The sequence below is a fragment of the Lynx rufus genome, unplaced genomic scaffold (genome assembly GCF_022079265.1).
Source record: "Lynx rufus isolate CCGP_SWC_20201006 ecotype Redwood Valley unplaced genomic scaffold, mLynRuf1.p SCAF_10, whole genome shotgun sequence".
In the NCBI taxonomy this organism is placed as follows: Eukaryota; Metazoa; Chordata; class Mammalia; order Carnivora; family Felidae; genus Lynx; species Lynx rufus.
In genome coordinates, this window is record NW_025814824.1 from 73,376,820 (window position 1) to 73,402,667 (window position 25,848).

Below are 25,848 nucleotides of genomic sequence, written 5' to 3' on the forward strand. Positions count from 1 at the left end.
AGCTGAGCACTGTGAGTGGCAGAGCTAGGAGGCAGGGCCAGGCAGCCTGGCCCGAATCCGCTCATCCGCACAGATGAGGGGGAGGCTAAGAGAGTAACTGGCTAGGACCACATGATGCCCAGTGGCACGAGGCTGACTGTATGTAGACTGTGGGGACTGAAAAGTCCGTGCTGTGTATTTTACCACAACAGTCCAGAGATTCTGTTCCAGGAGATCTGGGATGGGGCCCAGAGGCCTGGATTTCTTACAAGCACCACTGCCCTCTTCCCTCAACGCAGTGATGGTCGCCACCATGGTGGACCAGAGTCCAGGCTCTAGAATAGGCTGGCCAGGATCTGTATTCTCGTCCTCTTGGACAAATTAATTTACCTCGAAGCCTCGGTCTCTATAAAATGGGGTAACAGTGTCTTCTGCAAGGGCCATGGACATGAGACAGTCTGTATAAAGCACTCAACAACAGAGCTGAGTCAGTGGTAGTTCTGTTGCCCAGCCCCACTTAATGGCAGACAAGCTCACACAAGATCCGTCCTCACAAAGGATGGTGTCAGGCCATCGGAATTCAGGAGCCTATCTTACAAACATTTTAAACCAGGGAACGTTTTTGTTAAAATTATTCTTTTTGAAGACTGGTTGCATGGCCTTTGGAAGAAGTAAAATGACCACGTATATTTTCTCACTACTCTTCTCGGCATTTGCCCTGGCCCTGAGTCCACAGGGAAAGGAAGCTGCTCTCAAAGAGAAGAATCAGGGATGCCTGGGTGGCTCAGTTGGTTAAGCATCTGATTCTTAAGTTTGGCTCAGGTCATGATGTCAGTCGTGAGATCGAGCCCCACACTGGACTCTGCACTGAGTGTAGAGGCTACTTGGGATTCTTTCTCCCTCTCTCTCCACCCCGCCTTCCCTCCCCCTCTCAAAATAAATAAACTTAAAAAAGGGGGGGGGGAGGAGAATCAGTCCCTCAGGTGCCATGATGAATGATAATGCAGCGTTTGGACCCTCCCACCTTCTGTCCACGGCTTCCTAGGGTGCAAGACTGAATGTGCCAGATCAAGCGAACGAAATGACGGGTTCTCAGATAACCACGATGCCCCAAGCCTTCAACGGCTGGGACGAATGGGGACAGCAGAGTGGGGACATTCCTTGAAAGCCTGAGTTCCGGGGTACCCAGGGAGTATGTCATAATGCTTTTGTGCATGTTAACCAACCCAGGTCTGTTACAACTCTTACCCTGAGATTCCCAGAGAGGAGCACGGCCTGCCTTAGCACCAAATTCGATTTCTCCCCAAGAGCTTGTGTCAAGTTCCATTGCAGACATTTATTTGAGTTTTGTTAATTTCAAATATTCATTGACCTCTTGTATCAGACTTAAGGCAGAGAAAAGATACATGTCCCAGGACTGCAGGCAAGGCTGTTAACCGAACCGGGGTTTAGACAGTGTAATCCACCCTGGGTTCCACCAGGGAGACCTCACCCGAGGCGACAGGTTCTGTTGCTGGTGCACGGTTGAGCATCGGGAGGCAGATCAGTCTGAGTTAGTGAAGAGACTAAAAAGCTCACAAGAGGACAGGACTCTTGTAGGTGACTGGCTGGAGGCTACCCACCAGCCTTTCCTCCCAACGGGACACTGAGGCAGGACCCCAACGTTGTGAAGACAGGCTCACGCTCCTCTCGGACCAGCCGGGCGGGGCGCTCAGAAGCTGGGGAACTCGGATATCTGCACCGCTGTCCTCAGAACGCTCACCTTCACCTCCCCCTGTGGCTCGTCTAGACCCAGGGCTGGCTGTGCAAAATCGCGCTTAGGGAAGGGGCGGTAGAGAAACCTTTGCACCGGTTTCCTGGGCTTCATCCCAGCCAGTCAATGTCATCATCATCGTCATCATCTCCAAAAAGGGGTGTCGGGGGCGGGCGTCCCTTCAAGCTCTGCCAAAACAGGAAAGAGTAGTCAGTCCTCACTTGTCCCTGCACCAGACGGCCTTCCCGCCTGTGTGAGGGGAAGTGAACTGACACCCGTTCCCGGCTCCAGGTTGGAAAGGAGGGTGTTGGTTACGGTTTTACTGAAAGGACTAACCCCGAGGCCATCAAACCTGGGCTTCCAGATAAAGCTGAGACAAGCAGGCAGAGAAGGGAGGCAATCTTCCAACACAGACACAAGAAGACCAACTTTGTTTGGCTAATTTGGTCATTTATTTGTGAAACACATGTATTGATTTGACAGGTTTCTTCTCATGCAGTGACTTACACATTTCGTGTGGGAAAAGCAGGGTCGATAGGGGAGAGATGGGAGCAGGAGGAAGAAAGAGAGAAGCAGAGCAGCCCTAAGGGGAGAGAGAAGATGCAGGAAGATGAAGGGAGGCTGGAAAGAATACAGCTCCATCCGAAAAAACATTGCTGTGGCCCATGGTGGCCTGTCTGGTTCTAGATGTGACCCCGCCATTTGAGAGAGAGTTGAGTTCAGCGGCTTGGCCACATTACCAAGTGGAGAAGCCAAGAGATGAAGAAAGCCCAGGAGCACAGGGCCAGGGCCCCCGCATCCTTGATCTCACTGGCCCTTCCCTCGCTTCCTCCACCCGGGTAGTAGGAAAAGGGGGACTAACGGGCTCTGGAGGAAGTTCCCTACTTTTCATGACTTGAGCTCCTGGACTTTTCTTCTGGCTTGGTGGGGACCAGGTCCCATGGGGGAAGCAGGGATTGATGCTGGAGAAAGGCACACACAGACCACCCCCTACTAAGATACTTTCTGCTCTGAGCTACCCTGGCCCAGGGTCAGTCTTCACAGGGCCGGCCAAACAGAAGGCAGCATGATGTGGTCAGGGGTGCCTGGGCTGATCCCATCTCCACCACCAACTAACAGACCTTGTGCCTCTCTCTGGGCATCAACTAGGTGATCTCTACGCTCTGACAGTAGTGAATAAAAATGTGGCTCACTGCTTCTGTTCTATTCCGGCTCTCCATTTACCAGCGTGATAACCCTGAGCATGTTATTTAAACTTGCTGAGCCTCAGTCCTCTTTCCTATAGAACAGGATAAAAGTGCCTACCTCACTGGATTAGTAGCGGATTCAATGAGAATGTCTGTGAGGTTTTCAGAGTACCCCGGAAATAGGAATTAACTTGATAGTATTCATAGTAATACCAATAATATACTGCTAATTAAACACTCCAACTATATTTAGGGCAGCCACTTGGGATACTCAATTGGTTTTTTCGTTCTTATTTTTAAGTGCAGAATTCATATGCAGAATTCCTGAATGGAAATGTAATTGTTGAAGGCTAACAGGAGGAAATGGTGCGTGTCCCGCAGGGGCACAGGCAGGAGGGAAAGGTTTTGGTCGATGCAAGCCAGCTCCTTGCTCTGCCACACCCCCTGGTTCTGGCCAAAGGCAAAGCCCACTCTGGCTGACATGTGAGGGGAGAAAATGTGCCCCCAGTCACCGCACGTTTCTGTCCTTGGGACAGTCTGAGCCTGAGGCTGGTGTGTGTTCTCCATCCACGCCTCCTCTAGTGACATTCCCATCAGAGCAGCTGAATGTCCTAGTGACAGCCTGGCGTTGCAGAGTGGGGACAGGCTGCACGGGCAAGCTGCTTCCGGCCGCCACCCTGGAGCTCTGTAGAGCGAGGCTGTTTTCTACCCTGGGTGTTGTGGTGACAAAACAAGACAGCAGCTTGGAAAGCAGGCTGGGGAAGCAGAAAGGCTCAGAAACAGGTGCCCAGTTCAGGAGGAGCCCAGCTCTGCCACTAATTCCCTCTGTGGCTTTAGGTAAACCACCTTTTGGAGCCTCAGTTTCTCTATGAATAAGGATGCAAGACAAGACCTTCCAAGTCCCTTCAGGTTGTATAATGCACATGGTCTCTGAGCAGACCTGAGGGAACCTGAGGCTGTAGCGTTTTAAGGCAGGACTGAGCAGCGCAACTTCCTTCACTGACAGTAGAAACCATTCCCACATGGACGGAGATCGTGATCCTTTTTCAGGAGTAAAGTGGTATCTGCCCATCCCCCCTCTGCTTACAGAGCTGCCCCCTCCCAGCCCCAAGCCTGCTCCCACAGGGTGCTGCACACAGAGCCCAGGGCGTGGGCCACCCACAGACTCCGGTCCTCTTCTCAGGGCCAGCGGGGAAGGGCCCCCAGGTAGTGGTGGGAGGACTCGGCAGTGTCTGGAATTTCCTTACCACCTCATCTTCATCCTCCTCGTCAGGCTGTGCTTTGGGCCTTGAAACTTTCAGAGTTGCCCCTTTAAACAGTTCATCTTCTTCATCCCCAGAGAGACTGAAGGAAAAATCAAGAAAATCAAGTCACAGACAATGTTGCTGTTCCTGTTCCAGCCCACGGCGCCCACACGAGGAAAGAATTCAACAGCTGTGATGACCACCCAGGAACTCCTCCCGCCTCCATGCTAGCCTCTGGCACTCCTGACTCCCTTCATAACCTACAGCCAGCGTGATCTTTTAAAACGAATATATCAGGCCGTGTCCCTTTTTTGCTTAAATCCCTTTAGTAGCTTTTCATGGTACTTAAAGTCCAAACTTCTAAGAGTGATACAAAATCTCACATGACTCGGTCCCTACTTCATTCTCCAATCTCAGGTTAACACCACTCTCCTACTTACTGTGCCTTCTTTAGTTCCTTGATTGTGTCATGTCCCTTTCTACCACAGGGCCCTTGCACGTGCGGTTCCTGCTTTCTGCAGTCTCTTCCTCCCACTCCTGGCATTGAAGGCTCCTTTCCATTCTTTAGGTCCCAGTTTAAAAATTGCATTCTCAGAATCCTTCCCTAACCTCTCTATCTAAAATAGAATAATTCCCCCTTTATTCTCTATTATAATAATAGAGAATTTCTTTTTTTAAGCACTTATCATACTTTTATAATACATAAATATTTGTGTCTTCCCCACTAGACTATAAGCTCCTTAACTCAAGAACCAAATCTGCCTTGCCTACCACCCTATCACAGTGCCAACCACAGAGCCTCTCACATTACATGACTGAATGAATAAGTGAATCAGTCCACCTCTGAGGATGCGTTATCAGCCTTAGAAAAACCAGCGGCAACCTCCACATGCAGCCGCCTTGTTCTGGAAACTCTGCTGAGGCAGACATACCTGGTGTGCTGAGAACAGTGGTTGGGTCCGCCTGCTGCTCCAACAGCTGGAGAACCCGCCTCTGTGCCCCCTGGCTCCCTATAGGGAACAGCGGAGCTAGTGACATCCTCGTCTTTCTTGAGCTCTGGAGGCTGAGGCTCTTCTCCTGGACTTTCGGACCCCGAGGCTAGTGGGTCCCCCTTCAAGAGGTGTGAAGTCAGGGACAGTCTCGCAGTGCTTTCTGGCTCCTCAACACAGGGATTTTCCAATGGGCTGGCAAGTGTCTCCTCGCACTCAGAGTCTAAAAGTACAGGGCCCGGAGGCATAGGGGGAATCGAAGTCGGAGGCCCCAGAGCTCTCTGGGAGGAGCCACAAGTCAGTTCAGGTGAGAGGGACCCCTCTTCTATCTCTGAGAGCGCCTCTGCTTCTGAGGGCTCCCCTTCCCTTCCCTGTACCTCTTCCTGGGGAGTGGGGAGGACCCGAGGAGGCGGGGGGACAGCCTCCTGGACTGCCTGCTCCAGTGACAGTGAGGGGGACCCCTGCATCTCCCCGCTCAGGGGCGCTGGAGGCGGTCCAGCACTGCCTGAGACTGAAGGTTGCCGAGGCCGCTCTTCTTTCTCCTCCTCCTCTTCTTCACTGCTGCTCTGTCCCTTGTCTTGCTCGTGTTGGTTTAACAGCTGAAGAGTCACCATCTGTTCAAAAGTCAAGGAGGAGGAGATGACCGCTAAGAGGAAAACAGCAGGCATTCCTATCACTTCCGTCCCTGGTCCCTGTTTACACAACTACTCATGCAGCTCAAATGACTTTGCCTCTTCCTCTCACAGGAGGCTGCCCTTATGTATCCAGATAAAAGTCACTCCAATTATCCTAATTATTGATGAACAGTCTGGAATACCTTTGAAATTTATGATCCCTTGGAAGGTACTTAAGCAACAAGATACCCGCTTCAGTGAAACAATCAACAGCCAGCCACACCTTGATGGTGTTCATGATGGTCCCCAGAACGGCCCTGCCATTGTAAGATTCCTCCAGCTCGAACTCTCCCCGCAAGGACTGGAACACCTGGTTCATGATCTTCTTGACCTGTGTGAAGACGTGAGGAGAGCGAAACAAAACTCGTATGCTGCCAGAATGCAGTGATCAAGGGACGCATGTCAGCTCGAGAGAGGCGTTTGGAGGGCTGAAATGAAGCCTCCTGGAACCAATCAGACAACACAGCTGGTCACGAACTGAGACGCCGAAGGCTGTCACTGTGGAGAACGATGTTAAATAAGGAACCGTGTTGGATGGAAGGGCTACCAGGGACAGGCGAGCTGTGGCACGTGTGCCCACAACTGCTTAAATAGCATTTATTGCTGCTTCTTCCCACCATGGCCACCACTGGAGCTGCCGTGGGCTATGAGGATTAGTGGTACCAGATGCTGGGCACACTCCTCACTCTTGTGAATTAGAGGCACTTCCCTTATCTGTCAAAACCTCAGGATAGGGCCCTCTGGGCTTTGCCACCAAAGTGACGGGCTCCAAGGGGTTAATTTTTACTTAAGTCAAACAAGTGGTCTATCACTAAAGGCAGAAAATAAAGCTATCAACACAACACATTGGCCACATTCTTTCTGAATGCCTGCTACGCTCATCAATCCCCTGATACGACCTGGGCTGCTTCTTCGAAATACTCACCTTCTCTGAGGGGTCAGTGGCAGCAGCTGCAACCCCAGACATGTGGGACTTGTTCTCCAGGTCTTTGGTGTGCTGTTCATTTTGCTCTGTCAGGGCTGTGACCTGGGCCTGGAGGGCTAGACACTGCAAAACAACCAGACCGTGGCCATGGCCTCGGGAGCCTGCACTGCCAGATCCAAGTTAGGACACCCAGGAGGACCAGAACCATCCTAAGCATCAGTGTTAACCTCAGGAAGGTCTGCTGGTGTCCATACGACCCGCCCACCCCAGGCCTGCTGACTCAGGGCATTCTGTTTCCTCATCACTCAGCCTCAACTCACAATTTCGTCTCTGCTTCCCCAGTAAGGCCACTCACACTGTTCTAACCAGGTCAAGAGCATGATGAGGAAAGGGGGGATGTAAGTCCAGGGACACAGACACATAAACACCAGTCATTAGAAGCAGCCTATTCACCTGCAAGACTGCCTTCATCACCTGTGGGTCCAAGATTTTCAACTAGATACTGTAAGGGTGGACAGTGACCTCCAGACATGGGGACTTTCATACCAAGACCCTAAACCATCTTCTAGCTCTGTCATTTTCATGCCAATGAGTCTACTATAACCACGCCCCATCCCATCTGTGTGCTTCCGCCCAGGGTGTTCTGCCGCCTTCTTCACCTTCCCGAGGCCACTTGTCCTTCTTGGCTCTGCTCCCTTAGGCACTTCCTCTTCTGCGCCTCACAGCACTCGGTGCTGATCTGTGTCTCTCTGTCTCCCTTTCTTGACTGTGAGATTCTTGAGGGCAGAGTTCTTTGTAAGCCCTTTCCCTAACGGTATCTGGAGTCCAACTGGCAGTCAATAAAGATTTGCGTCATAAATGACCAAATAATGGAATTAAACACCTTCCAGAACACTAGTGCTGCCTTTTCTCTCTCGAGGTCACAGACCTGTCATCCCAAATCAGTAAGACTACTGACAGACCGGAGAATTGAGCAAGTGTGGTTTGGTTTTGGTTTTCGAGCTGGTAACATCTTTTAGGTTCAAAAGAATTTACGAGACTCCACGTGTTCACCTCACATTAACTGTGCTAAGCTGTCTGGCCCGGGAGAAACACCTACCTTTTCCTGAAGGCGGAGCAGCTCCTGCTGGCTGGCATCTCTCTGCGCACACACTTCCTGGTACTGCAGCAGGTGTTCATCCTTGGCGGAGGCCAAAAGGTGTTCACATTTTGCTTCCCACTGGGTCTGCAGCTCAGCCTGTACGAGAGACAGCTGCCAAGAGAATGGAATGACCGCATCCCGGGCGAGAGCCGTCACAGCCAGGGAAGCCCATCTTTCATTAGGCAAAAAGAATAAGCTAATGGCCCAGACTTCATAGGAACACAACTATTCGAAAGACCTTGATTACTTTCAAAGTAAATGTACTTTGTAAACGTAGGGACGCAGATGTCATTGGCTGTCGGGAGTTTAAAAACTACTCCAACCAGATAAAGGTGTGACTGCCCAGCAAGGTTGCGAGAGGACAGGACTGTGACGTGATCATACTTTTCAGAATCTGAAGAAACAGTTTTGTCAAAGTTCCCAGAGGTGACCAAACTGAGGGCACCAATTCACTCAACAGTTAGACGCACAAATATGAATTTATGAACTTACAAGGAGAAAGGTCTCTGTCAAATGGACTAGAGACCCAGGTGTGCCCTGCCACTCTCCCGGGCTTCCCTGCCTGATTTACCCAAGTGAATCCCTTTTTTCCAAGGATGATCATGTACCTGAAGGCCTATTTCCAAGTGCGTCAGTTTCCCGTTACCTGCTCTGCAGCTGCTTGGTCTGTGGACACCCGAGCCTTTTTCAAGAGCTGCCGAAGTTTGTCCAGTTCCTCCTGGTAGGACTTACGGATTTCATCGATCTCCTCCTCGGCCCGACAGCGCTCTTGAGCAGACTTCTTTTTCCTTTCAGAGAGGTTCTTAGGAATAAGAGAACCATCGTCAGCTCTAGCTGTTTGACTGAGGATCAATGCAGAAGGTGGTGATATTGGTGGTAGCTTTGGACGCTGCTGGGTCCTTCTGGAAACAATTCAACGTTAAATTTAATTTTCCTTCTATATTTAACATTCTCAGCTACTGGACGAGAAAAATTGTGACAAGAAGAAAGGAAAACAAGAATGGTTTTATCTACAATTCTATTAAGAGATGGTAAATATCTTAACAGTGTAAGAGCATAGGGAAGTGGACACTTTCATACCTGCTAGTAGGAAAATAAATAGGTATTCTCTCTTTGGATGGCAATTTAGCAGTCCTGTGAAAGGAATTTCAAAATATACACACCCAGGAATCTCACAAATTACCATTTATCTTAAGGAAGCAATAAATCATGCCCACAAAAACTGTGTTACAAGGGTGGTCACTGTAGTGGTATCTGTAACAATGAAAAACTAAAACAGCCCCCCCAAAAATCAGAAGGAATTAGGTTAAAAAAACAAACAAACTGATAAATGATAAAATCAGAAGAAACTGAAAATGAAAACCAAGATTTATCCCCTAAAAAGGAACCAGGCCACAAAGCCCTTACTAAAGAGTTTCATAGAAATGTCAGAAACAGTTTGTTCTTTCCATATTTAAACTGTTCCAGAACAGAGGAAAAAACCAGGAATGTTCCCATTTTGTTCAATGGGGCTAGTTTAGGCTGACCTTAAAATTTTAACACAACAAAAGATACTACAAATACTAAATAATATTTGTAACATCTCTGAGTGACAAAGGATGAACACCCTCAGTAATGTTTATAAATCAAACTAATATTACAACAGGAAAAGAGAGCAAAGGACATTAAAAATTTACAGAAGAAATACAAATAGGTATTAAATATATGAAAGCTTTACTACTAACAAAAATACATGTTAAAACAAGACAGCATACCGCACCTATCAGACTATGAATATTAGAAAAATTGACATAAGCCGAGGTGGAAAGAATATAGAGAAACGGGCTTCCACAGTGCTGGAAATGTAAGCCAGCATACCCTTCTTTGAAAATAATCTGGCAATGTGCATTTTAAAACTTTAGATGTGTAGCATTTCCTGTGATCTAGCAATTCTAATTCAAGCAATCAAGGTTATGGAAATGCTCAAATAAATTCACAAAAAATATCTAATACAAGGATGTCTACAGCAGCAATGCCTGAAATTGTGAAAAAACAGAAATATAAATATCCATCAACAGATGAATAAATTACGGTATAACCTCACAGTAGACTAGACTACTATGCTGTAGTTAAAAGGAATGAGGAAGTTCTCATTCTTAGTAGTACAATGTCCAGGATGTTAAAAAAAAAAAAAAAAAAAAAGCATTAAGCATGATTATCTTATCGTTACAAAATGATCCGTGTACATATATGTATGTGTAAGTGCAGGTGTACATATGTTTTATACACACAGAAAACAACCTGCACGGATAATCATGCGTTGTTTACAGTTGTTATCTCTAACGCTTGAGATTGGAGAGGAAAACAAGATAAATTTTATTTTTGATTTTATACTTCTGTCTTATTTGTATTTGTTACAATGAACACATGCTACTGTTAATATTTACAGGAAAATAAAAATGTTTATTAAAAGCTGATCCTGGCCACCTGGGTCCAACAGAGAAACTTTAGTTGTAGAACTCACCTTTTCCAGAGATTCCTTCTCAGCTCGAAGATCTGCCAGCTCCTCCTCCAGGGAGGTCACCTTGAGCTCCAGTTGTCTCCGGCTTTGCTTTTCACTTTTGAATTTGGACTGTGCTTGCTCAGAGGTTTCCTGGAGCTCTGGGATATAACGACAAAGAGACTACTAGCCGCACAACCAGGGGCATCCCAGCCGCTCCTCCAAACCGCACCCCAAGGTCTCCCAATTCAACCACGTGAGTGCCTTCCTCTCACTCCCTTTGGCACCAACTCACTGACCAGCAAAAGGTGTATCAGGTCACGAACCAACTCCCTCACCGACCCATGCTCATTTCTCTGCGTGTGTGTCACCTTCTCCACACACAAAATTGAAAGGAAACATTTGAGCAGTCCGAAACCACTGGCGACATGTATCACTGCCACAATCCTCTTTCAGTCATCGGCTCCACACACTGAACTGATCTTTATTTAGCTTTAGTCCAGGCCCTGTCTCAACCACCCGGTAAGATACTCCCAACCTTCTTGGTAGTTGGGACATTCTACCAAGAGTTTGCTTTTAAAGCATCAAACAGGGGGGTACCTGGGTGGCTCAGTTAAGCGATCAATTTTGGCTCAGGTCATGATCTCACAGTTGATGGGTTTGAGCCCCGTATCAGACTCTGTGCTGACCGCCCAGAGCCTGGAGCCTGCTTCCGTCTGGATTCTGTTGTCTCCCTCTCTCTCTGCCCCTCACCCACTTGCAGACTGCCTCTCTCTCTCTTTCAAAAATAAATAAACATTAAAAAAAAATCAAACAGGGGTGGCTGGGTGGCTCATTCAGTCTCTTGATTTCAGCTCAGGTCATGATCCTAGGGTCATGGATGGAGTCTTGTGTTGGGTTCTGTGCTAAGTGTGGAACCTGCTTAAGATTCTCTCTCTCTCTCTTTCTCTCTCTCTCTCTCTCTTCCTCTCTCTCCCTCTCTCGCTCTCTCCCTCTCTCTCTCTCTCCCCCCACCCTCCCGACCAGCTCACACTATCTCTCTCTTTAAAAGAAATAATAAAACATAAAATATCAAATAAATGCTCAAATAAAGCTATTTGTAATATTTCTTAAAAAGGTAACACCTCAAAGTTACATTTGTTGGGAAAATTTTTGAGACCCTTATGGCGCTTTAGAAGTAACCATCCTAGGGCATCACCAAAGCAGAAAAGAAGACACCTGTACAACATTCAAATCTAAGACTGTCCCTCAGGTGCACCCGGGGGACACTCTAAAAGGGAAAGGGTGTATCTTCAAGGTATCACTCTAATGACTGACATCAGTGTTTTTAGCTCTTTCCAGGCAAGCAAACTTTGCTTCTTCCCAGTTCTGCTGCTGCTCCAGTTCTGCCCCACCCCCGGTCCCATCTGTGCCTTCCACATTTGTTCCTATACACCGAGGTGCATGAATCAGGTGCATGAAGCACTCTGGGCTTCCCAAATCTTCTTTTCAAGGCCCCATGTCTTGAGCAGCACCTTTGTGCCAGGCATTGAACTAACACTAACTTGGAGAAAAGGACTTAGCGAAGATGAGCAAGACACCATCCTTGTCCTCCAGAGGCTTGTATTCTAGGAGGGAACACGGACATGTAAATCGTGCTGATCTAAGGCTAACTCTGATAATGTCAGAATAACGTACTTAGAGGTAAAGGATTTTAAAGGAAATCAAATGTTGTGGGGAAAAAAACCAGGAAAGTTTCTGAAAGAATAAATTTTGGAGAATTAGAGGCAAACACTGGTGACAGCAGACACACCAAGTCCAGGGAAGAGCACGGAGGAAAAACAAGACAAGAACCACAGGATGGGCCGAAGCTGCAGCAGGCTGGTTAGGATGTCCAGAGCCAAGATGAACTGAGCAACATAAGAGGAAGTAGGCCAAGCTGGAGAGGCCTCGAGTGCCAGACTGAAGGGCTGGAATCCACCCTCTAACAAGAAGGCAACCGCCACAGGAAGCATTTCTTCCTTAAACTTCCAATGAGTCACGAGTTAGAGGAACCCATTAACTCAAAGGCACTGAAGGCAACACTGGCCCAAACAAACTAGAAGAGTGGTGGCTGGTCCATCCAGATGGGTAGTCCATTCTTTAGTTGCCCTTTATGTCAAGCAATCGTGTAGGTTGATACAGGCCTACTTTCATTTTTGCCTCAGTCCCTCCCAAGCAAACTTCATGAGCGTCATGACAAATGGATGGGGAGGAAGGACACAGTTAAATTCCTTTTTATAATAATAATAATAATTAATTATATCAATGCATATCATTAATATATTAATATATAATTAATATATTAATTAATAATTATAATTAATTAATTATTGTTGTTATTATTTATTAAGTAAACTCTACCCCCAGCGTGAGGCTTGAACTCACGACCCTGAGATCAAGAGTCACGTGCTGTTCTGAATGAGCCACGTAGGTGCCCCACACTTTCATTCCTGAAGTTTAAACGGCAAACGTCGCAGCCCCTCCACCAAGGACGCACCTGAGAGCTCTGCCTGCAGTTTGACGAGCTGGCCCTTGAGGAGGTCTGTCTCCTTCAAGCTTTCTGTCAGCTGCATCTGCAGCTCCGCTTCCTTCTTCTGGTGAGCGGTCACCTTCAGCTGCAGACGAGAGACTTGAGCGGTGGCTGCTGTTAACTCTTCCGTCACCTTGGCCTGAATAGTAACAAAGTATGACGCCACTTCAAACACGGCTGTCCCTTGTCTCCAAGTGAGGACCCAACCGCACACACTCTGCTGACTGAACTGGCAGGAAGGGAGCTAACCCTCAACATGCATTAAACCGAAATCAAGTCTTCAATATGTGTCTCTGGTCCACGAATTCCCTTGCAGAAATCTGTCCTTAGGAAGCATTCAGCAAAATTACAAAAATTTTGCCACGAGATCTTCACTGCCGATTGTTTCCAGTTGCAAAAGGATGGAAAAATAAAATGCTGGGAAATGGGCTTGATGAAGCAAACTGTGATACATCTATCCTGCACGCAACTATCAAGAACGGGGCTATGAGAGAAGACGTCGGGGACAGAGCCACAACCTACTATTAAATGTTACCAATCTGATACGTGAAAAATGGTATCCCTGCCCGTTTTCTAACTTTCCTAGGATAAACACGTATGGTTTTTTTTTTTAAAAAGAAAAGGATCTTTTAAAATTTAAACTGAATGCCTTCAACACTGTCAACTTGTGAGTTTGCAGCTTCTCCCTAGCGGTCCTGATCACTGGCAGTATTACGATGGAAAGCTCAGCCACATGAGAGCAACTGTGCTGGGGGTTCTTGGAAGAACAGAGCTAACAAAAGAAGGAAACGTTTCAGTTTTTCTGAGGGCTGAACGTATTGCAAACGGTGCCCTGGATTGGCCTAAGAGAAGCTGCGTGTGCGTGCTCGAGTAACATCCGGCAAAACCACAGTGATTACCCTGGAGAGCCCTCTAATGATAGTCTGTGCAGTACGCGTGATGATTAAGAGGACTGTCAACGGAACAGAATGGTAAACAAGTGACAAATACCACAGTCTCGTCACCTGAACTGATGTGCTCCCATAAAAGTGAGGAGAAATGAGATGACAGGAAAGGCAGTGAACAGTTGCTCGGCTGGTGACCAGTCTTGATTTTGGACAGTGAAGTACTGATGTGGTTGGACCATCTCTCCTATACTATTACGCTGCTACTCCCGTTCCTCCTCCTGTACTACCTACTTGTGCATTTATAGTTGTTTATTTTCTTACTGTCACTTGTCCCTTCTTATGGTATTCACTGCACACCTGCAGATTTAAGCTTTCCAAAGCCTTTACTGGTTTTCTAGCTTACATTTACAATTTTTTTTTCAACATTTTATTTATTTTTGAGACAGGGAGAGACAGAGCATGAACAGGGGAGGGTCAGAGAGAGGGAGACACAGAATCTGAAACAGGCTCCAGGCTCTGAGCTGTCAGCACAGAGCCCGACGCGGGGCTTGAACTCACGGACCGCGAGATCATGACCTGAGCCAAAGTCGGCCGCTTAACCGACTGAGCTACCCAGGCGCCCCTCTAGCTTACATTTAAAACCTGATATTCTGGGGGCACCTGGGTGGCTCAGTTGGTTAAGCGTCTGACGTCGGCTCAGGTCATGATCTCACAGTTTGTGGGTTCGAGCCCCACATCAGGCTCTGTGGTGACAGCTCAGTTTTGGATTCTGTGTCTCCCTCTCTCTCTGCCCCTCCCCTGCTCATGCTCTGTCTCCCTCTCTCTCTCTTTCTCTCTCAAAAATAAATAAAGCATTTTTAAAAGTTTAAAAAATAAAATAAAATAAAATAAAATAAAATCTGATATTCTGGCTCTCCTAAAAGTGGGGGAAATAAAGCAAATTAAAAGTGTATCTAAAATAAAAAGAAACAGGCTATGAATGAGTATTGAGAACCCCCTGACAAAGACTCTCTCCTTGACCAAACTTCAGTCAGACTCCTCTGAGCCCCTGGCCTCCCATCCTGTCTGTGGCCTGCCCAGCCTAGTTTTAGCAAGAATCCTGCTATGTCCATTCAGAGACAACCCCTCTCCTTGATATCTGAACAAGTTCTTCATCCTCGACCTTTGGTATCTCAGTCCTTGGCCTGTCATTAGCAAGAATCCTACTAGGTCGGTTTAGCCAAGAATCCCCCTACCCATGATGTCTCCTCTGAGTCATTTTCTGGCACTGACCCTCACTCTGCTCCTTAGCTATAAATCTCCCATCTGTCCTTACTGTATTTGGAGGAGCCCAATCTTTCTCTCCTTCTGCAACAATGTTGAATAAAGTCTTCCTTACTATTTCAGTAAGTGCCCAAATAATTTTTTCTTCTAACAGTATGAGACCTTTGGAGTGAGCTCTAAGATACTTATTTCTGCTGTGTGGTAGCCTTAGGTTTTTACCTGTTAAACACAGAGGACAATGGTATCTAGAACTTCCAGAGAGAAGAGGGGTTTTCATCTGCCCCAAGTAGAAAAAAAGTTTTAGTCACTGTCCTGCCACATGTGGCCTAATGGGACCTGAGCTCACACAGCACCCACAGAGCATCATGTATGTCTGTGGCTCGAGAGTTCACAGATATCAGAGCGAGGGCCATTCACAAAGGACTCACAGCAGCTAAGACCACTGGAAGGGCTGTACGTCCCTGGAGGGGAGGCAGTGGGATGGGTGGTCCCTCCCTCACCAAAGGACAAGCGAAGTCAAAGGTCGCTCAAAAGTTCTTTTTAGCTCAGGGCCTTACCTAGAAAGGCCTGTTAGAAGCATGAAAAGCAATACTTTCACCCAAACGCACATGTGTTTCACCCAAACACACATGTGTGCGCAGAGGAAACAGTGAAGGGATGAGTAATAGGAAAGGAAAGCAAAGGCAGGGAGAACCAAGAATTCAGAAAAACAAGTAAAAAAGAGCATTCAAGTTAGAGGCAGGAAAAGGTACCAAAGAAAAATGGCAATTTTCCTTTCCAAAAGGAAAAAGGACATAGCTGACTGGAAGTGAGGCCCTGGGCAAGTCTCTGACTCTCTCTGGGTCGCAGTTTGATCCTCTGTAAACCAAGTGACCTCCGACAGCTCTTGCATTAGTCCAGGGTTTTATGTGGAAATACTAACCCTGTCACAGAAAAAAATAAAAATAAAAATAATAATAATGATTAATTCCATTTACCAAATATCCACTGAGCACTTAGCCAAAATTTTCTGAGCTGCGTTGGAAGGCAGAGAACTGTCTCCAGGGATTAAAGGACCTCAATTATCTCCCTTTAGGAGAATTTTCACAGGGACGACTGCTAAGTAAGAAAGAAGTGAAGCAAAAGAAAAGCGGGGTAGAGTCGAGCCTTGAAAGTTTCCCTGGAAGAAAAGTGGCCAAGTGAGGCATGTGGTACTTGGTACCCGCCCACCAAGCCCTGTGATCCTTAGTCCAGGAGATGCTCTCCGATGTGTGGAAGCAGGGTGCCTAGAACCTGGTGGGTACTTAACATACTGCAGCTGCTACCACTGTTATTATTACTAATGTTTCTGCTCTTACAGACAGAACATCTACCAGTTACAGGCACCGGGCCAGACATTTCTGTTTATCAATACGAATCACGTGGGTGGATTAATAAGCTAACTCATGGGGTTGGCAAACCCTGACCCACGGGCCAAACTGGCCTGCTGCCTGTTTTTGTAAATAAAATTTTATTGGAACTCACACACACACCCCTACTGATACTCAGCATGAGAATCACATGGTGAAATTACTAAAAACAAATGTGCCCAGCTGCCACGTCCAGAAATTGCCGCAAAAGAAACCACTAACAAGAGCAGGGTCCTTAGCTGGCTGTGCATCAGAATCAAAAGGAGCTTTTTAAAAGTTCAGATTTGGCTTTCGGCTAGATATCCTGAATTAGAATCTCAAGATGAAGTTTAAGAACCATGTATTTTTTAATCAAGCATCTCAAGGGTTCTGAGGCAACCAGACTAGCATTTGGGAACAACTGATCTAGAAGTTCTAGTAATCATTTTAGACCTGAATAACAGGTCTAACAGCTAGACCAAACATGTTTGGGTGTCCCTGCCAGGCCTATGGATTAAACAAAGAAAGAAAGGAAAAAGAAAAGAAAAGAAAAGAAAAGAAAAGAAAAGAAAAGAAAAGAAAAGAAAAAAGAAAAGAAAAGAAAAGAAAGAGTAAAGGAGAGAAAAAATAAAAGTAGAGGAAGGAGAAGTAATAAAAAGTATGGCAAATGGGAGTGGTGAAGTGACCCCAGTACTGTTTGGTGATGCCAATGTCATAGGCTGCTGACCTTGACCCAGGCCAGACAAGTCAGCCACAACAAACAAGGGATGTGGAAAGTAGCAGTGAGGAAGGACCGGGATCAGGATGGAATGGGACTGTGCTAGGCAAGGCATTACTCATCAGAGGCTAAGAGGTCGGAGATATTTCTTCCCTGGATACTACAGCTAAGAGAACACAAAGAATGAAAAATTACATGAGACGTAAGTAAGGAATCCTCATCATGATCAGCCAATGAGGAAGTGGGTATGATAACTCCATAAGGTTATCAAATGCATTCAACTCAACTTTTCAAGTTTCCAAGAAACATTCAAATAGAAAATGTAAACCATTTCTTAAACCTGAGGTAACAGACAACGGGGTCAAGGGCTCCCAACTGAGGAATGGTAGCCCAAACAAGGAGGAATCCATGCCGGATAAACAGTACTGCCAGAGCAGAGACAGGAGGAGTGAGCTTCCGAACCAGCCCAGCCCAGCCCAAGGCCCACTAGAGTCTTGCTTATAGCTACTCCAGGAACAGTCAAAATTCCTACTTCTGAACTGACTAAAGCCAAACAGCAGTACTTCAAAATGCTCCAGCAGACGCAGGTGAAGGAACAAAGTAACCAACCTTAAATTTCACCATAGTGTTTGTTATGTGGCATAAGAATTTTCTGTTGTGTCAACAGAATAAATTTCGTTTTCTAATAAATGATGTAATCCTCACCTTAATCAAATTACTAAGATCAAGGATAGTTTTTGAGTCAACCCATTGCAAAGCATATTATAAAACAGAAGTCTGGATGGTGGATATACTAAAATCTGTTGGATGCTTTTTAGTTCTTTTCCCAATGATGGCAAAAACTTATGCTGAAAAGTAGATCGTTAAGTCCGTACACAGGACCACTCCTGAGCTCTACACATCCTGATGGGCTTTCCTCTCCCTTGTTACTTTACCTTCTCTTGTTCAGCATGCAATACTCTTGCCTGTGTGTTTTCTGTGGCTGTCTGAAGCGAGTTGTTCCTCTTCTCCATCATCAGGTTACTCTGCTCAACATACCTATGAAATAGGGGAAAAGACATTTATCGAGCACCGAATGTATACTGGGCACAATCAGTGCTCACAACATTGCTCTACACTTCAAAAAACAATCTGAAAGCACTTTTGTTTTCCTTAGATCTGCAGTAATCAAGTTTGGAGGTAAGAACCAGGGCTGGAGGTATTGCCTTGCATAATGAAGAGAAGAGGAATTGGAAGCATGTATGGTGAGGGGGAATGAAAGAGAAACGAGGAAGGAAGAAAAGAAAGCCCTTATCCCCCCCAAATCCCCCCACAAGTGGGAATCAAGAGACCCTAGAAAAGAGAAATATGGAAGAATGATTCTTTAAGTGAAATGCTATATGCTGTGACATGTTCCCCTGACCAGCCCCCTAATATCTTCAGAAGGATCTAGAAAAATTACACAATGTTTGGGCTTTATATGGAAATCAGTGAAGTTCTCATTGATGAAATAGAGTCAGCCCACACAAAAGAGAGAAGAGTTGACAGTATTCCTAAGGGTTTTCTACATATTAACACCACTTTTACAGATGAGAAAACTATGGCCAAGAGGAATAAATAAATACACAAAGCCACACAACAAAAGAGGAGCAGAGCTTGGATTCAAACACAGGTTTGCCTTATATCACAGCCTACTGTGCTCTTTCTACCAAAATGCCTCTCAGAAAACAAACAATAATTCACATGACAGGCAGGAAACAAATAGCAGAAGTACACATAAACTACACTAAACAAACATGCTTATCTAACTTGGGCATTTACAAATGAAACCCTCTGTCCATCCTAGCCAGTGCCCCGTACCTGTCATTACCTCTGATTTCGTTCAATTAGTTCACTAATCTTGTCATTCTGTTCTTCTATGCGACTACTCTTTTCGAGGATCTCTTGTTTCAATCTTTCATTTTCCTAAATTCAAAATATATGATGTATAACTTGAGTTTTTAAGAGAAAAGTGCCAGAAATATAAGGGAATCAGCTTGAACTGACAGGTAACACTGTTATAAAATTTGAGATTAAAAAACTAGAACTTATGTCCATACAGATATAATATTTAAAACATCGAACCATACCTGATGAATACAAATCACTATGCCCAATAGATTAAACATATACATGGACATAAAATGAAGCAAAATTCCAAACTACAGTCTAAAAAAAAGTTTTCTTGTGACTTTATATTGATGAGGCACTTGGACTCAAATTAGGACATAATGGATTTTCCAGAATTTCCCAACTCAGTGCAGCATTTATCACAAGCTCTCTATCTGTGCTGCAGAGGTTTTAAAGTGTAGTGCATCCTGAAACAGAAGGGGGCAAGACCCGCAGGCTGTGTTCTCTTCTTGATCCCTCTCACCTGAATAATTCGTTGGATGTTGCCCATAATCATGCTGGTTTCCATTGTAACCGACATGCTGGGAAGCAGCAGGGAATTGCCAGCACTGTGCTTCTGTAACTCTTCAACCTACAAAAGGGGGAAGGAAGGACTTTGTGAGAAATTTTTAAATGAAGAAATAAAACTTACCCAAGATCTGACCACTTTTTTGAAGAGTTTCTGAGACAATCTTGAACATAAGCTAGTTTTCTTCTGCCACCTGGATTCCAAAATAAAAACTAACCTTCTAGGAAAATAACTACTAACTACTAGGAATACAGGAAACCAAGGAAGAGTTTACCCGTAGTCTTGGTTGCTCCCTATTTGCACCCCCTGTTCATTCCCCTACTTTCAACACAGCCCCAACCCTGACTCAGTCACCTTGGTCATGAGATGATCCATTTTATCAGCCACTTTGCTGACTGCCATTCGAATTTCAGTGTTATGTTGCCGGGCTTCAGTCATGAGAAACGAAGCCATGTCACTGGATCCTAAACAGACATAAGCCAAAAAGAACCTTATGAAACTGGAGCAGAGGAGACTGTATGAGGAAAAACCAATAGCTCTTGCAGCAGAGGAAAGAAAGAAATTAACATCTCAAAAATACTGAAAAATGCTGTAGGCGATTCACACTGTCAGGAGAAGATATAGAGAACACAGAGGAAAAGGGCTCCAAAGCTAATAGTAAGCTATGCTCCTGCAAGATGCATTGAGGGAGACAGTCTGGTCCAAGGGCACAAGGATGCCCACTTTGGTCTGCCATAGCACTAACAGCTCAGATTACTTCTCCACTCATCCAAGTGCATGCCAGGCATCGTACCAGGTACCAGGGATTCAGCAACGAATGAAACCTGGTTCTGCCCTTGGCGAGCTCACAGTCTGGTGGGGAGACTCACATGAAAACAGATTATTACAACAGAGTGTTTTAAGTGCAAGAGATGGACCATGTACAAGGTACAAAAGGAGCACAGAGAAAAGCAAAGATTAACTCTTTGGTGACACATATACGCAGTTCTGTGTGTGGGAGGAGAGAAGGTAGGGATGTTAACAAGCAGGGAACATTTCACAGAGGAGAAGAGATTAGATGGTTTCCCAGATGGAGAAGGGGCAGGGCTCCAGACACAGTAGCATCCATGAAACCCTTACCACTCCGGGACCATAAATTATGTTGTAGGATATGCTGTCTTCTTCTTACCGCTGTCCTAAGACAAGCTGCGGAATAAGAAGGTAGGATAGCATTCCAGCTATTTACGTTTTAGTTTGTGTTGGTTTTTAAACATTAAATGTACATTTCATTTTCTTTCGTTTTTTAATACAAAATTTACATTTTATTGTTTTATTTTTTATACCAATGAGTTTTTTATAGACACTTGTACATGCACGAAAGATACCTGTAAGTTACCCAAGTAACTGTTAACAACAGTTTCCCACGGTCAGGGATATTAATGATGGAGATCAGGAAGTTTTTACTTTATACTCTTGTGTTGACTTTTTTATCAGAGCTTATTATTTTCATAATTTAAAAATGGTAACAAAGTAGCTTCCATTTGAGATACTGAATACCCCCAGTCACCATGCTTTCTCACAATTTTCCCCAACATGTTATTCTCTTACAGTTTTCTATAAAATCTACAGAACCACTCTGACAGAGCAATGTAAAAGGGCTAGCAGGAGAAAATGCAAAAACAAAACAGAAAGTGGGCATGACAGGTTTTTTGCGGATGATGGAAACGTTCTAAAATTGGACTGCCGAGAAGGTTGCACAACTCTGTAATTTTATTGAAAAAAATCCTTGATTTATGTGAGAGAGAGAGTAGGGGAGGGGTGGAGAGAAAGGGAGACACAGAATCTGAAGCAGGCTCCAGGCTCTGAGCTGTCAGCACAGAGCCCGACGCGGGGCCTGAACCCACAAGCGGTGAGATCATGACCTGAGCCAAAGTCAGGACGCTTAACCCACTGAGCCACCCAGGCACCCCTCTCAAGAAAGCTATTTAAAAAAAAAAAAAAAAAAAAAAAAATGGAAGAAATCTATTGGAGTGAATATGAAAACGGGCTGGCGGCGGGGGGAAGGGGAGCAGAAGATGAGAAACCATGGGGTCCGCTCCCTACCTTGAAAATGGGGAGACTGAGAGAGCGGTGTGGGGTACAGGGGCCGCGCGGGCTGCAGCTGGGAGGTGACGGCTGACGCGTGGGGATAAGCGTAGGCTTGCATACCTGCATAGGGCTGAGAAAATGCCAAGTTATGGCCAGTTTATAAAACATTCACGTCTTTCTTTTCTGCTTAATCTGTCTTTGATGGCATAAAGAGATTAAGCTGGAAGGAGACGCAACCTTGTTAAGGGTGGAGACAGAGTAGATCAAGTTCGGTACTGGGTAGGCACTGCAGCAGGAGAGTGATCTGTGTCACCCAGTGGTGCGTGATCACTAAAGTCCTGCCCAGAAAGTGAGGGAAGTGTGTCTCAGGTCACTCCCCAGTCCTCTGGCAGTATGATTTAATTAAGTAGGGATTCATCTCCCAGCCACTGGGCCTACTGATGGTCTAAGAAATTTTTAAACTAAAGAAACATGGCTGAGGCTCCACTGGGGTCACAGGACAGGTATTCATTGAGATTTCAAAGTAAATCCACCAGTCTCCAAAGGATGACTCTTCCCTGCTAGATTCTGATGCTCTTGTGACCAAGAGCTTTCATTTTCTCCTGAACTGTGGTCCCTTCAACTATAAAATGAAAATAATAACTCCACTCAGGGTGGTTGTGTAGACTAGACGAAGTGATATATATGTAAAGTTCCTAACAGCTGGTAAGTTAAGTGCCTGGCAGATAGGAAATGCTCAATAAACAGTAGCTTTCCTTTAAATGATGATGGTTATTCTTCCTTGAGTTAAGGAAATCCAGCTCATTTCCAGGGATAGATAAACTACCTACCCAGCCATTATTAACAAAAACAAACAAAAAACTCAGGCTATAGGACAGTAATTGTCCACTTGGCAGTGGGGAGAGGGCAAGTTGGGCCTTTATTTCACTCTTGACATACCCTGTCCCACCAATGGGGCCTAGCTCACCAGCCATCACTCCTACCCTTCCACTATGGATCACCAAGGAAGTGAGGCCCTCTTATTACTGGGGGTATGTTTTATCCACCAAATATGTCAAGGCAGTAAAAAGAATCCACTGTCCTGGCAAATGTCAGCAGAGGAGACAGACTGCTGTCACTGCCTTCTGTGAAACAGAATAAAACTTACTTTAGGAGATCTCTTTTGGAAGATAACTAGAGAAAGAGTCTCCATAGAGACTCCACCCTCAACCTACAACAGTTCTGCTAAGTACAATGCAAAATGTTAGCCTATCAGCTGCTAGATAGAAAAGAACACAGAGGACTTGAATACGCCCTTCAAGGAGACATGTGCAAAGGAAAGAAAACAAACACTGACTGGGCCTTTACCATGTGCCAGGCCTTGTACCGGGTGCTTTGCCTGTTCTCACATTTCTGCTTTACAACAAGCTGTAAGGTAGGTGATCCTTTGTCTGGTTTAGAGATAAGATAGTGGCGGTTCAGGAAGGGGGAGAGTGACAAATTCTGATGTGGGGAATCGCTACGGTACAATCTGTGCAGGAAGGTGAAAAGACACTGACAAGAACCTAGTAAGTTACAGCTTATAACTGATGTGGTTTAAAAACCTTGTTACCTGAAAGGACTGGGCATTTCCAGACACAGCTGAGTGGGAATCGAGAGATGCAACTTGCATTAAGGCAGCAGAGGGTGCCTGGAGTCCAGAAACAGATGGCTGAGGTGCTAAGATAAAGCAGAAAGTTTTCACCATTATCCATCCTGCCCTCCTTGGCAGAAGTCTGGCCTAGAACTTTACATACTACAACACACTCCGGACTTGACCACTGTCCTCATCTACTCTCCTGAAACCAACTCTACTAGAATCTCAGCAACGGGCTGGCACAAGGAACCTGGGGGTCTCGGGCACATGTGACTCAGACCTATGGTCCCATCAGCTGACGGGAAATACAGAATTACATGCAGCGGGGTGTCTCCTTAGCTGAGTGCACACTTCCGAAACTGGCAATATCCCACAGCGGGAGACACAGCAGGCAGACCAAATCCATCTCCAGGGCTGAAAGCGCCCCACCCAGGGACAAACTGACAAGTTTTACACTCTAATCCGGTTCTCAATACTAAAACAATGCAGCCTAACAATGTAAGGAACAGGGATGATAACTCTGGTGCTGACTTAATTCAAGGCCACAGAGCCAGAGAGGTTCCTTACCTTGTGAGGTCATCTGCGGTAGCACGGGATGCGCTGGCTGGAGAGAGGGCTGCATGGATGGAGTTGCCACCGGCTGTCCAGCTCCTCGCACAGTGTTCACTTCCTGAAACAGGAACAAACATTTTGGTTACTATGTATTGGGTCCTTAAATGAAGACTGAGGCTGATCGTCTACCCTAAACCTGCTTACCCCCAGTGTTTTTAGGCAAAGAAGAGGAAGGAAAGGCAAGAGTTTAGGGTGTGGGCTGTGGGAGATCCCTTCCCCCTATAAATCATACCAAATAATTAAATAGAGTTAATTTCCTCAAACATTCTAAGTTGTTGATATTTTAGGGACTAAAGCAGCTGTAGGGACCGCTCTCCAGAATGTATCATTTTCCAAGCGAGCAGTTACCTTAAAATTGACCTAGTCTGTTCCCAGAGAACAGGGTTCTCTTGCAAGGAAACCCGGGGAACAGTATAGCCTCTCCTCTTCTGCCAAATAATCCCCACAGACCTCAAGGTACTCACTGAAAATCAGACAAATTGGGTTCACTGAGTCTCTTTTTAGAGTGTTTTCCCCCATTCTTTCTTTTCATAAAAATCAAAGCAATGTTGGTCTCTACTATAATTCTAAACAAAATTATCTTCTGAACATTTGCCCAATTCGTACAAGGAAAAGACAAACTTGGGGCACAAAATATGGTGACTGTGATCTGCTATCTTACAGTTGGAAGGCTGAAATCTCTTTGACATTCTTTTACTTTAGAACTTCCCCTTGTCCCCTCATATTCTTAAAAATGTATTATGCATTTCTGGAAAAGTATGACAGTTTTACATCACTGCAGCTCTAATCCACCTAAATGTCTAACAACAGAATGAAAGGAATTTAAAAAATAGAGCTAACAGAACACTGAGTTGCCTTTGAAGAAAACAATGCTTTATTTATTTATGTTAATTATATTATTTACAGTGAGTACCTATAACAAGAGGCCCCAGAAATCCTATCCTCCTTTAAAACATTAAATCTACTGAGAGCCTGGGGCACCAGGGTGGCTCAGTTGGTTAAGCAACAAACCCTTAATTTCGGCTCAGGTCATGATCTCATAGTTCATGAGTTTGAGCCCCATGTGGGGCTCTGTGCTGACAGCATGGAGCCTGCTTGAGATACTCTCTCTGCCCCTCCTGTGTGCCTTCTTTCTCAAAAATAAAGAAAGAAACTTAAAAAAAAAATAAAAAAGAACTCTTAAAAAAATTTGAACTTCAAAACTACTTAGAGCTTTGCCAGGAAGAAATAAAACAAAATGATGAAAAATAAAGCCTATTTTGGAAAATTTTTTCAAGAGCGTCACCTTTGCTTTGTTTTATATCAAAGTCAAAGAATCCTAGGGGCGCCTGGGTGGCGCAGTCGGTTAAGCGTCCGACTTCAGCCAGGTCACGATCTCGTGGTCCGTGAGTTCAAGCCCCGCGTCGGGCTCTGGGCTGATGGCTCAGAGCCTGGAGCCTGTTTCCGATTCTGTGTCTCCCTCTCTCTCTGCCCCTCCTCCGTTCATGCTCTGTCTCTCTCTGTCCCCAAAAAAATAAATAAACGTTGAAAAAAAAAATTAAAAAAAAAAAAAAAAAAGAATCCTAAAAATCAATCTGTTATGTGTTTCAGTTCAACTGAGAGAGGATGATTTTATTCAATAAGGACCTGACCAACAGGAAAAGAGTTAAGTTAGAACTAAGCTACTTTCATATTACACCAAATTCCAGGTGGATAAAAATTTTAGATCAAAATATGAAATAATACTTTTAGAAAACACACGTGATGTTTATAATATCTGAAAGTGAGAAAGCTTTCTAAACATAATGTCAAAACATAATGTCAAAGCATAATGTCAAAAGCAAAAGACATAGGGAAAAAACTGATACAATTCATTGCAATAAAATTCTTGAAATTCAGGGGTGCCTGGGTGGCTCAATTGGTTAAGCGTCCGGTCTTGGCCCAGGTCATGATCTCTGCTGTCAGCACAGAGCCCACTTCG

At 45.3% G+C, this 25,848-nt stretch overlaps 1 protein-coding gene across 3 annotated transcripts in view; it reads right to left on the reverse strand.

The window, feature by feature from the left end:
- Positions 1-1,295: 1,295 nt before the first annotated feature.
- The window catches only part of FKBP15 (FKBP prolyl isomerase family member 15), a 57,236-nt gene continuing 32,683 nt past the window's right edge, over positions 1,296-25,848 (reverse strand). For 2 of the 3 annotated variants that reach the window (XM_047068133.1, XM_047068115.1), the window contains exons 13-28: positions 23,844-23,946; positions 23,253-23,359; positions 21,677-21,791; positions 19,949-20,058; positions 19,550-19,657; positions 19,007-19,101; positions 18,093-18,195; positions 12,890-13,061; positions 10,396-10,532; positions 8,539-8,694; positions 7,851-8,003; positions 6,752-6,874; positions 6,050-6,157; positions 5,096-5,766; positions 4,167-4,263; positions 1,296-1,920 (exon numbers count right to left, since the gene is read on the reverse strand). In XM_047068133.1, coding sequence (XP_046924089.1) covers positions 1,843-1,920; positions 4,167-4,263; positions 5,096-5,766; positions 6,050-6,157; positions 6,752-6,874; positions 7,851-8,003; positions 8,539-8,694; positions 10,396-10,532; positions 12,890-13,061; positions 18,093-18,195; positions 19,007-19,101; positions 19,550-19,657; positions 19,949-20,058; positions 21,677-21,791; positions 23,253-23,359; positions 23,844-23,946 — 2,436 coding nt within the window. In that variant the 3' untranslated portion in view covers positions 1,296-1,842. The remainder of the gene's footprint in view (positions 1,921-4,166; positions 4,264-5,095; positions 5,767-6,049; positions 6,158-6,751; positions 6,875-7,850; positions 8,004-8,538; positions 8,695-10,395; positions 10,533-12,889; positions 13,062-18,092; positions 18,196-19,006; positions 19,102-19,549; positions 19,658-19,948; positions 20,059-21,676; positions 21,792-23,252; positions 23,360-23,843; positions 23,947-25,848) is intronic. The other variant, XM_047068124.1, reaches the window with a different exon arrangement.